This window comes from Acanthaster planci, linkage group LG02 (assembly GCF_054643075.1).
Source record: "Acanthaster planci isolate LZ-2023a linkage group LG02, COTS_SCS, whole genome shotgun sequence".
NCBI lineage: Eukaryota > Metazoa > Echinodermata > Asteroidea > Valvatida > Acanthasteridae > Acanthaster > Acanthaster planci.
The window spans coordinates 31,434,386-31,446,914 of NC_141778.1; the positions used below are offsets into that span (position 1 = coordinate 31,434,386).

A 12,529-nucleotide genomic window follows, 5' to 3' on the forward strand; every position below is an offset into this window, starting at 1 on the left:
GCTAGACAACTTAGTATGTACATGTACATGTATGCAAGTCTGAAGGTGAGTGCATGTATAAATAAATGTATGTTTTCTTACTAACTAGGTCTCAACATACGAATTATACAGTGTCATGTGCATGTACATGTATGTTAGAACTCAGTAGAAGTTGGAATAACATGAATAAGTGGCTATTGGTACTGGCAGTGTACCTGTTTAATACTAAATACAGATTTCCACCACCTAACTCGGCCAAGGCCTGTCTAAAATGAAACTGGTTCTACTCAACTAAACTTGTTTTGTTGTTCTAACAGGGCAGTTTTGGTTATTCTTACTCCTCCATGGTTATTTGCAGAACCAGTTTAATAAATGGGCAATATTGTTCATGTTCCATGCCTCCATGACCATGCATGCAGCAGGCCGGAAGTCGGACCCCACAGTCCTGAGGGTAGCAATGCCCGTACGTATACTCCTTCGTCCAATGAGGACGGAGTATGCCATGTGTGCGTACATGTAGCGCCCTGTTTACAGGTCTAGGGCCGGGATAGCATGGAGTCTGATATTGATACTATTTACTACAACTGCGATAACAACAGTGTTCACGTGAATAAAAGAAAAATAATTAAAATTATACCCGCACAGCAAGACCTGAGGCTGAACGCGTGTAACTAACTGCCAGGCCACCCAACCATGCCAACGACACATCACAGGGAGAAACATGAGAGGCTCTTTTATTCATGTTATTAGAAACAACTGGGTTCTAAGTCCAGTAAGTGGTAATCCAACATAATAATGAATCTATTCTTACCTAAAAATGAAGTTAAAAGGTCTACACGTCCCCTCCACTCAGCTTTAGCACTTTACGTACGTAAACGCAGGCCTGCGTACATAGTACACATGCTGCTTGTTGGCATGTGTAACTGGCTCATTTGTCAAACATCCGTCGTTTATAATGCGCTTAAGTGTCAACTAGTATACGACTGTTTTATGTACACCGTTGGCCAACATATGATCGTGTCCCAGACGTAGCTCCAGCTAACTGACGGAGTGTTGCGGAGCATCTGACTAAAGAGCTGGCAGCTAGCAGGCTAGATTGTAGTGTAGTACTTTGGGGGAAGCTGGACTGTCTTTGCATTGCCAAAATGTCTGGATCACAGATAATCGGATCATCCGATCGGATTCCCTTTACCGGGCCGCGCACGCCTATGGAGGTGAAGATGATGGTCAAAGGCCTCAAGAATGTTGAAAAAGACACGTTCAGAAAGCTTTTGAAAGGTAACAAAACTCGAAGATGAGATGACATCAAATTTCATGCATGCGCACGTACGTAGCTAGGGTTATCAGTTGTCAACTCGATGTTCATTGTGTAGGGGGCGCTATTTGTGTTTTATGGCCCTATACAGAGACGTGAAAAGGGGGCGTGTCCTCGATCGTCAGTGACCACAAAGGGATGTACGTGTACACTGTAACTAAGTTGTAGCTGTCATAATCACAGTAATTTCTCAGAAAGCACATCTGTGGCTACCGAAAACCATAAAAACATGAATGAAAAGTTGAAACTGAAAGATACTTCATAGATGTGATTTAGGAAGGAAAAGACCTTAGCATGAACATAGGCTAGCATACCGTGTGACATTAGGAGCAGATGGCCACGTCAGTCAAACTTTCATTTTCATAATCAGTAAAGAGACGTAGTGCCGGAATGGCTTAATTGATCGTTGTCACCAAGCACAAGCGACCAATGGCATGGATCCATTGATCAGGCGTGATAGACCCTTAGAAAACCAGTCACATCCATCACCCATCTAACACTTTGCCCACAACCACGTCACCGATTCGCCACTTTATCCACAGACAAGCCACTTTATGAAGTGTGTACTAGCTAGGCCCTAAAAATCTCAAAATGTTTATCAGTGTTAAATACAAATTCTGAACTCTTACAAATCTTCCTGTTGTACATAGTGATATAGTTATCACATCTAGCAGATTTTGGAAGAATAAAACATGCCCATTTACATTCTTTTTCTTTTCACATTTTTTAGTGTAAATTTCATTGAAGGATCTTCTTAACTAATGCTTTTTATTGGAATATGTGGAAAAAGTAATCAGCTCTGGACCTCAATCTCAACTTTGTATATGTGAAGATTTTCACCTTGTGAAAGAATTCCCAAGTTTGGCATCACAATTTATTCACAAAAATTTGGTTTTTTGTGTTATTTCTCAGCTGCGGTGTCGTTGATTGAGGGCAACGATGTTCCCGAAAGCACTTTTTCCTCACTTGCCAAGGACAACCTCTCCCTGGAAATGGTCAACACGGTATTTGCCGGCATCTGTACCCTCCTGAGATGTGCCCTTAGGATACCGGTCACATCGTTAAAACCAGAGGTACATGTCTGCCATATGAGAGTACATGTACTAGCTCCATTGCTAGGAGTCTGTTGTATACTACACTGACTGCAGTCTTGCAGACTCATACGAGCTTGACATTACTGGGAAGCTAACTCACTCATTTGCATATTGTTTCATGCAGTCAGTCACATTCAAAATTCTAGTGATTTGAATGTGTGATGGGAATCCCATTTGCAGTAAAACTGTCACATTTGCTTGGAATCGTCGGTCTTAGAGTGGACTTAGTGGGCAAAATATCCCTTAAGTCAGCAGATTACCCACACACACACATACCCATACCTGTAAACAGTTGAGTGGAAAGTGACAGAGAATTTACAAGCATTTTGACTCTTTCTATTCTTGTAAATATTCTGCAGTGTTCGTCTTGTTGAGTAGTTCTTCAACATGAATTATTACCACAATAAACAATAGTTAGCAACTATACATTTCAGTCATTAACCCTTTACAGGAGGAATGGGGACCTCTTTTACCCCACCCTGGGAATTTTTTGTTTGTTTGCTTTGAATAGTGTACAAATACGAGAAACCACAAAGAAGTCACATATGTACATGTTGGCCTATAAATAATAAAGAGTGTCTCTTAGGGGAGGAATATAACAAGACGATAATCATGGAAAGCACATGTGTTTCAAGGAGACAGAAATAGCAATGGTATTGTGCTGTTTTCTCTCTCGTACATGTAGGTCTTCAAGGAGGACCTGAAGGAGTTAAGGTAAGTCTATGTGTGTGGGTATCCTATTCTGTGCTGTGCTTTGGGGATCTGTGCTTAATATTACCGTTACAAGTGTACAGGTGCAACCGGTGTAAGTTTGAGATCAGCCCATGAGGTTGTGGTGCTGTGCCCCTGGTGTATAAGCTCGGCCCTTTGTCGTCACTGTTTCAGCCCTTGAGTAGTCTTTTACAGCTTTCCATGGAGCACAGATAGTTCCATCCCCAAACAGAGTGTACCTCAGCAGGCAGCTGCCTCTCAGTTGCAGACATTTCATTGGCAGAGTATCTCTGCAGAAGCTGTCAGATAGTCTGATTAATACAACCTTATGCCAGAGATTGTCAGTAGAAGCCTGCCTTGTTTTCAGTCCTGGTCAGGCACTGGCTTACATTCAGAAATTGAAGGGAACTAATGATTTAATCGATCAAAACTAATTAACTGACATTTCCACAAACCAGTGAGTTCCCTTTTACGGTTTTTGTCTTTTTTTCTCAGAGTTCCCAAAGAATTTGTGGCAGATTTTAGCAGTGCTGTTTATGGTGCAAAGTAAGTGAGAGTTTTGTCTGCAGGGTTCTGACATCTTCTGTTCCTGAGAGCAAATTAGGGACAGAAATTGATTGAAAACTTGCAGTTTTTGTTTAGAAGCTCTAAAGTCAACAACATTTAATTAAAGGGACCATGCAATACAATTATAATTTACTACAAACTTTGAAATTGCACCTTTGTACATAAATTGTGTGCAAAAGTTATCTGTGATTGTGATGTTGGCAACCAACATGAACCAAAGTAGTTCTTGTCTGATGAAGACATTTGGACAAAACCTAATTTCTCAAATGACCCATATGCTGCATTTACCCAAACTGTCTGAGGAGTTTTGAGCCGTGTTGGATGAAGAGATCACCGTCTGTCAGCTTAAAAAAAATTGGGATCTGGGCAAATGCATGTACGTATAAAATGACTAGAAGCCTTAATGTTGTCCACACTCAGGCGATCATCCTTGGAGACAGCACTAGTCACAAATCGCAGCAGGCTTCCAACCCTGGACAGATTAAGATGGAGGCTAGATGTTGGCATTTCCACAAGGTAAGACCAAAAAAAAAAAAGGTTGATCCACTTTTGACAAATACTTGAGCCTGGCTCATAGCAAAAATCCTCTTACGTGTACCCCCGGTTCAGAAACAAAAGCATTCCTGTCAATCTAGGGCCAATGCCTTGTATCTTGTTGATGTTCAATGTTATTAATTGTTATTATTTTCTATACATTTAGTCATTCCTTAACCAGCGTAAAAGCCCGATCAGTTATAAAACTGTTCTCTCTAGGGGCCCCCAGGGGAAAGGTCATGAAGGCATATTCAGTTTTAGAAATGGGAGGAAAATCCCACACAAAAATTCCAGGAAACCCACATAATTAGGTAGGGACCAAAAAACTCAATCCACACGTCGGCCTGGGTGGGATTGGAACCCAGGCTGCAGACATGGGAGTTGGGAAAGTACCGCTGCACCAACCTGACTCCCAATTGTATCCGCATCGGGAAAGTCTTTGAGTCTACTCTCACTGCTTGATTGGTTCCCCGATTTGGAAATCTTAAATACAGTAGCAGAACAGGATACCAGTCCTGCTAAGCTGTGTTCTCATTGGTAGGCTTCAAAGTGATCTCTTGCACAGAGCAGAGATAGTCTGTCTGTCTATGGTTCACTTCATTCACGTTGCTTCAGTTTGAAGCCTGATGCTTCATATTGAAGCAACCTGTTATAATCTGTGTGTACATGTACATTTTTATATTTTGGGTATGCCCAAGCTTCTGAGTAATAATGTCAGGTGTCACTCTTAACCACCAAACGGTAATGGTATTAAACTACAAAACTGTTGTGTAGTCTCCCCGATTTACTTTGTCCCTAAACAAATGATTCCCTTTCTCATTCTACCTCATCCCATCCTTACCTTTGCCTCTCAAAGTTCAAAAATATTTTCAAAATAAATAAGCCAGCCTAAACTAGGCTGGCTGGGACGGAAGAAGCCAGTCATTTTTGCTTTAAGGGCAACAAAATTGTGTCAAAATATTTGATGGTGTTATTTTGAGTCTCATCAGTGTCTTCAACATTAATCAGATGCACTGACCTGTTCGTTTGAATGGAATATTTTGTTCAGTGCGTTGAACCGAGTTCTGGAACCAACCATCTTGATGGAGTTAACACTCAGTAATGGCAGCATTCACAATTTGGAGGTAAGCTCACATTCACTTAATCTTTATTACAAGGTGTGAAACTGTTGATGTTCCTTGTAACACTTTCCACATGAGATGGGTAAATAGGTCATTAGCTTAAAACAAACACAGTATTATTGGGCAGAGAGCCTAGAAAGTATATTGTCTAAATTTTACTTTGAAAACTCTCAAACTTTTTCTCCAGAGTCATCTCATTTTGCGCATATGGCTTGAAAAGATTATGTTTTTTGTTGGTTTTTTTTTGGGGGGGTGGTTTTTTGGCAAGTATCCTAACTGAGACTTAATACCCTGGGAGTTAGCTGTTCTTAATCAAATTTCCACTTTTTTTAGTATCTGTAGAAACCTAAATGTGTTTATTGAGTTGAGAATTGCCAAATTTAGGTTTCTAAACTCACACTTGCTACCCTGCATACACGTGTATGTCAGACCCCAGCGTGATTCACTGGCTTTATGTCAGAAAGTGCTTCTCCAAATTTTGTAATTCCCATGTTCAGAAATAAGGCCAAGTATTGGGTAGGTGGGGGGGTTGATGTTATCAGTACAAGGCTTGCCCCTCTACCCACAACCAACAATGCCTTCATTAAACTTGTCTTCCTGATTCTTTGAACTTGTGACTGCTCAAGTAGCATGATTTGCCATTGTCTGCATATACATGTATGTTGTAGAGGTTGTGTCCTCTGAATTGAAGTGTGTAGCTGAAAAAAACACTAGAACAAATTTTTTGTAAAGATTTGATTCGGCCCACAGGCTGCATTGCCCTGAGGTCATCTGGAATGGAGTTCAGCTAATGTGGACCAATGATCTTGTGGGTGAAGCCAGTGCATAGGGCATGTAGGGTGTTAGTGAAAAGAGGAAAAAGTAATTGGGTGATTTGGTTTCGTGGCCATATACATATACATGTATGTGTTGGATAGCTGTGAAATATTCAGAAAAGATGTCATGCAAGAATACAATGCTCTCCCACAAACTAGGCTAAAACTCTTGGAAAATGGGGCTATTTTGATGTCTGTGTCGCTGTTTTCTGTCAGAATTATACTTTCTAGCCCAGCTGTTAGTTGAAATTATTGTAGAATAGCTGAATTTATCCAAAATGTAAATACTCTCAAAGTTTAAAAAACACAGTGAACAACAAAGATTCCTACAGAGTAGTCCATTAGTGCTGCTGATTGTTGTCTCCAGACATGCATGTATAATACAGTACATGATTTTGTGCTGTAGAACTCAACATTAGCCTGTGCGTTTCACAGGTGTACAGGCACTGAAATTAATCTGAAAATTAAAAAAAAACCTCTTTGATGGGCTTTACCATTGATTTTATGTCATGCGCATTGTGTAACCTGTCATCAAGATACAGATGTACATGTATGTAAATGACTTGTTACACAAGCCATGCACAACCTAAGCAGCAGGCTTTTGTTTCATATTTAGTTACCTATACCTTTCCACAACCCCTGCCCTTTACCACTCAATGAGTTCACTCGTTTTCATGCCCCTTTCTAAAATGCTCCCAGCAAAGTGCAAGTTACACAATTTCTGATAGTGTGGAAAAAAAAACAAGTGATCCACCCGCCCGAATGGATTGTACGTGTATGTACTTTTACATAATGGCACTTACTCAATTCATTGACAACTGGAGAAATGTCAAGCATATGGCCTTTGTGATGTAATCTAGTCCCGTACGTACGTCAGTACATGCAAAAAGGTTACGTCAGTACAGTCATGAATTTGTATTTTAACTGTGACTGATTGAAGTGTTTGAATTTGAAAGTGTAGTTGTAAAATGTCAGCTTAGATGGACAGGGCTCAAAACCCTGGAGGGTAGCAAGGACTGGATAAAGGGATACCATTCACTTGAGTTGTTTTCTTTTTTAAGTTTGCTTTTTCTTAAGTAAATCAAGATCCTTGTTCACCACGGTTTTGAAGTAAAAAGCATGCAGTGCACTGTACAGAGTTGCATTTACATTGCACGTGTACAGTTCGTCGGGTGCCCGGCAGAAGGGTATAAGCGCACTTACGCCCTTTCGCCGGGAAGCATAATCACAGCAGAAAAATATGCCCGGCAAAAGGGCGTAAGAAACACACTCTCTTTAATTAATAATAATGGATATAATTTACTACAAAATCAAACTGGGCTGTACAAAAAGCAAACTTTGAACAATTCATTGAAGGACTTGGGTATTTTTTTTTTACTTTTTGCCAAGAAATCTTCATAGTTCATTAAAATACATGGTTGCATACTTTCATCCTTTTCCAGGAAAAGTTTTTTTGCAGTGATCATGCTTCCCGGCAAAAAGGCGTAAGCGCTTATGCCCTTCTGCCGGGCACAGGACGAGTTATAGTTCTGTTTTGTGTCATTCTTTTCTTCAAGACAGAATAAAGGAGCTGGGAAAACCAAGCATTAAAAAGTTGTCGATACAAATACTTGGAAATTTTGTTCACAAATATCCTTTACGATTGACACCAGTGTACATGTACGTGTATGCACACGACAACCAACCGCATAAAATATGTTTTTAAAAGTGATACCAGCATGATATGTATTATTTAACATTGAGAATTCAAAGGGCAAAATAAACTGAAGGGTGACAAGCAAGAATTTTAGAAAAGAGATGGGCCATGTTCTGTACATTTATTGCATAAGTCACATTCCTACTTCCCTTACCCATTTAGAAGATGTGGAAAAAACACATAATTGCACATGTATGCACTCACACCCCACAGTACACGTACCTTTTCTGTTCCGTAAATGGTGTTTGTTTTGTGTACGTCTGTAAGGTTTTAACATTGTTACATCATGATGAGGAAGCCTTATGTCAGGTGTCATGTCATCTGACATGCTAGTTCTGTTCCTATATATGGTTCGAAAGGTAAGGTTGATAGCAGGCACAAAAACCATCGTTAAAGTCTCCATTCATTCGAACGTTGAAAAAAAGATTGCCAAAACAGCTGTTTGTCTTGTGACAAACATGTTAGTCTCTTTCTCTCTCCTTCCATCTCTCTCTCTTTCTCTTAATGTGATCCATGTGGATTTTTGTAGTGGTTTCCCAAGTAGCAGATAATGAATTCATGTTCATGTGTGTCCACACTCCACACATTTGTATCGGTTGAGTAATCATTTTGTGTTCAGCATGACATGCGCACGTGGGTTCCTGCGACCCCCATAGTTGTGGGAGTGCAGCAGATTAGAAACCCCACAGTACTGGGGTATGTCCCTACTGGAATGTTGAGTGACCTGAAGTGTTGTGGAGGGGGGCATCCCTGTTTGTAGTGACTGTAGCAAGGTGCTGTTATTGTCAACAAATTTAACCACGAAAGAGGCAACATTACAGAAAAGCAGTTTAATGTTGTCCGTCACTGTATAACCTTTACACACTGCCCCCATGGGGGGTGTCAGATGTAGTTAATGATGCCCTATTTAGCCCCAACGCTCTATTGTATTGGGCATCAATTGTTTTATTTCCCCAAGCCTAGACCCTCATTCTGCATGCCATAAAAGGTTAATGTATAAAGCTAAAGATCACTCAGATGTGATGGGATTTTTGAAAAATAATTACAAATACAGTCAACACTGTGATGGCCACGAAATTCATAAAGGAATAATGCTCTTTGTGTGCTTCCAATTTCCTTCAAAAGCTGACTACCTGTTTTGACTTAACTCAAACATTTGCTGCACAATCAATCTACACTTCAGAGGTTGCATGTCAACTGAACTATCAAGGTTGTTATCCATTAAGTACCATGAGTCATGTTACATGACTGGATATAGTGCATTTGTATAACAGCATTACATGTACACGAGGGATCGTATTTTTGAGATAGTCTTAGATTCTCAAACACTGCACAGACCATTCACATGTACCTGTACATCATGTAATAAATTTTGCATAAGTTTTGGTACTGCAGCATGCACATACAGTAGTTTGTCCCTATAAGTAACTGATTTCCATGTCCTATCTGAAGTACGGTTTGTGTAACATGACTTGTCTGCTTGGTGTTTGCACTTTATTCATTTCATAACAAAAAAAGTACACTCAGTGTATTGAGTATTATCAGAGTCTCTACTGTTTGAAATATACCAGTAGGAAACGCCAACCCTACATCCATGAAGTTTTTTTCTGGGGGGATCAGAATTTGTTTATTCATACAGCTTCTACACACTGTCTCTATCAAGTTACATTCAAGCATAAGTAAAGCAAAACTAAGAAATATTGGCAATCTACCGGTAAATGCAGCTTTTGTAAACTTCAATACACCAGGTGTCCTTTGTTTGATATTTCTTTGTCCAGGTCTGGTCTGGTAATTTTAGAAAATCCTCTCTTGCACATCACATTTTGAATATCCTATTTTCTACCGTTTGCAGGTCCCTGTGTCTAAATTCCACGAGTTGCGGTACAGTGTGGCATACGTTCTGAAAGACATGGAGGAACTGGAGAAACGAAGCATATTAAAGATAGAGTAACTTGACATTTACAGTAATTTTTTTCCTTTCTTCCTGGCTCTTTGCCTTAGGAGCAAAATTACAGAATTGGTTTAAGGTGCATTGTTTCCGGGGTTTAGGGGCAGCCCCTTCACCACACCAATTTAATGCACACATTAAGTAATCATGCCGTGTTATCATCCTGCCAGCCAGGGGTGTTGACTCAAAGGAAAGTTGTTGCTAGGCAACCAAAGTGCCGAATCTTATTCATGCACACAGCCTGTTGTATAAGTTCTTGGATTGTGCTACATTCAGCACAGTACACAGAAGAGGATTACGAATTCAACCTAAATCTTACACTGTGAAGACAAATTTCAAGTGTAAAATACTTCTGTATATTTACAGGTTTTCAAAAGAGAACTACTTTCTTCACACATGGAGGGAGATTTTTCTTTTGTCCTTAGTGTTATTTGTCTTAATTCTAGAAGTCATAAAAACTGTACCATATTATTTCTAAGAAATATGGAAGGGCGGCGTAGCACTGTGATCAGAATATTGACAAGAATATAGTATCAAATCAGTGTTATGAAATATGTGATTGCCATATGATTGTCACATATTTCAGAGTGCTGATTTGATATTATGTTCTTTTCCATATTATATCTATTTGTTTTCTCTCCCATCTAGTCTGGTGATGTCTAAAATGTTCCACAAGAGTAATTCGTCATCTGAAAAACTATGCAGGTTAACACTACCAAGATTAATCTGTTTAACCATAATTTGACCTACTGGTACCAACATTTGCTTTTATTTTTGTGGCAAAAACTTTAGGGATTTTTTTGCAACTGTTTTGTTTTCTTCACTTAAACCATTCTGATACTGATGTACAGGTTTCACAAAGGGGAAAAAAGCTAAAAAAATAATGATGAAAGCAAAATTAACCTTTCATCTTTTTGTGAGTTTGTGGAATTCTCTGCTTGTCAAAAAAGGCAACCTAAATGCAAAGATTCAAGCTGAAATGCATGGGTTCAGTGGCTAGAATGTCACAAGCACAACAGTGAAGGCTTTACCAGGCAGTTGATCACACCTTGTTTGTTGTCATAATTATTCCCCTGTCTTCTGAAAACCAACACTAAAAGCTGTCTCCTCTACAACACTATGATACGAGATGGCTTGTAGTTTCCAGTTTGCTCATCAGTGAGCAAGGCCAGGTACATGTACATATGTCCGTCATTTGGAGCCTTAGGGCAGGATCATCCAAGTTGAGAGTGGGCCTGTGAAAAATTCCTAGGGGAAGCATATACAAAAATCATCGGAGAATACCCTAGGTGTACCTTAAGACATAAACATCAATATTCCTACAAAAACGGAAAGTTTGAACACTTCCACATATTTACTTTGGGGAAAGCTTCAATCTAGCGGGTTCACAGTTTACTCCAGCTTAACATAAACACAAAAGAGCAAGGCTCTGCCACTAACCTACATGTAGAGCACATGAGGACTTGTTATATCTGCAGTACTGGTGCCCATGGCCTGTTGATCACTGGTGTCTACATGGAAATTTGGGGTATACTAGTTAATGGTGTTTAGGGCCTACAGAACACTCAAGGCAAGTTGGATCAGTGACAGTTTGTCAACCACTGGTTGGTTTTGCCTGGTGTGCGGTATGCATAGGTTACCAGTCAAAATTGACCATTGGTTGAAAATTGATCGTTGATTGACCTTGCCCTAATATGGGCCTGCTGAGCTGTCACCACTCTTTCTCTTGTTGATTTCCATAGCGTCATTCAGGCACCTCACTAATATTTATTTAGTAGTAATTTTCTCAGGATCAGCCTGTTGTGGATTTTGATCTTGTTCACATACACATATATATGTATACTGTATTTTGTATTGTCACTTCAAGAAGTTGACATTTTCCTAAATAAAGGGGTCACTTCAAGAAGTCGACTTTTTCTAAATAAAGGTGTGGAAAATCACAAAAGACAACCTGTCGCAATTCTTTGCACACAGTTGTTTATTTATCATGTAAAATTGGAATTTGTTGACTCGGGTATCATCACATGAAATCTGCTTCCTTGGCTTTGAACTGGTGATCCTATCTGCCTTGAGCAGAAGCACCCCCTTATCAGTTAAAAACAGCCAAGTTGGTCGGGAGTGTTCATTTTGCTGGTAGCAATGCAACCATGACGCTTGCATTTCATATTCATTTGTGAACCGACAAAATGCATTTCTGACCAAAGGAGCCTCCATTGCTAGGAACATTGTACCCTCTCTTAGTTCAGCTTGGGGCTCATTAGAGGCGGACATCTTGTTCAAGGATTCTCAGGCAAGGCATCCAGTCCCCCAATTTCTTTACAAGGACATTACATGATAAGCGCGTATCATCCTAGTATGTTCCCACTGACACTTCCTCTCAGCACCTTCATTTGCTTTGAAGCCTTGCTGAAAGTAATTCAATTACACAATAGCATCCAGTAGTTTTTAGAACACAAGTTAACTCTAGTTATACTTTTCATGAATGGAACTTTAAATCGTTTTCACTTGTCCTAAGCCAAGGTGGCAAAGTTTCTGTTGCAGTGGTCATATTACAAAAAAACAGTGTCACCAATAGGTAGACTTACTGATGAAGAAAAAGGGGATATGACCACCTCAATTGTTTTTGAGTGCCCAAATTGTTCCATCAATAAAAGCACAAGTAGACCTGAACCACATTGTTTACATGTCCACTTTCCTTTGGGGACACACTTACTGTATAATTGGATTGTGCCCCACCTCACTGTAGTAC

At 39.8% G+C, this 12,529-nt stretch overlaps 2 protein-coding genes across 4 annotated transcripts in view; one reads left to right on the forward strand and one right to left on the reverse strand.

Annotated features, from left to right (window-relative positions):
- LOC110976850 (sorting nexin-25-like) overlaps window positions 1-995 on the reverse strand; it is a 34,202-nt gene extending 33,207 nt beyond the window's left edge. For both annotated transcript variants that reach the window (XM_022230491.2, XM_022230489.2), the window contains exon 1: window positions 791-995. The gene's annotated coding sequence lies outside the window, so the exon portion shown is untranslated. The remainder of the gene's footprint in view (window positions 1-790) is intronic.
- Window positions 996-1,017: 22 nt separating this feature from the next.
- Window positions 1,018-12,450, forward strand: commd5 (COMM domain containing 5). 2 transcript variants are annotated; one of them, XM_022230494.2, is made up of 7 exons: window positions 1,021-1,257; window positions 2,207-2,367; window positions 3,074-3,102; window positions 3,595-3,645; window positions 4,087-4,182; window positions 5,249-5,324; window positions 9,685-12,450. In XM_022230494.2, the coding sequence occupies exons 1-7, from the start codon at window positions 1,125-1,127 to the stop codon at window positions 9,781-9,783; spliced, it is 645 nt and encodes a 214-aa protein (XP_022086186.1). In that variant the 5' UTR covers window positions 1,021-1,124; the 3' UTR covers window positions 9,784-12,450. The 2 variants fall into 2 exon arrangements, with proteins under 2 accessions (XP_022086187.1, XP_022086186.1); XM_022230495.2 differs by lacking the exon at window positions 3,595-3,645 and having other exon boundaries at window positions 1,018-1,257.
- The last annotated feature ends 79 nt before the right edge of the window (window positions 12,451-12,529 follow it).

Bases quoted from the DNA above. Each gene is read 5' to 3' on its own strand.
- commd5 (XM_022230494.2), top strand. From the start codon at position 1,125: ATGTCTGGATCACAGATAATCGGATCATCCGATCGGATTCCCTTTACC. The intron at 1,258-2,206 runs GTAACAAAACTC...GTTATTTCTCAG, and splicing joins GTTCAGAAAGCTTTTGAAAG to CTGCGGTGTCGTTGATTGAG. The intron at 3,103-3,594 runs GTAAGTCTATGT...TTTTTTTCTCAG, and splicing joins GAGGACCTGAAGGAGTTAAG to AGTTCCCAAAGAATTTGTGG.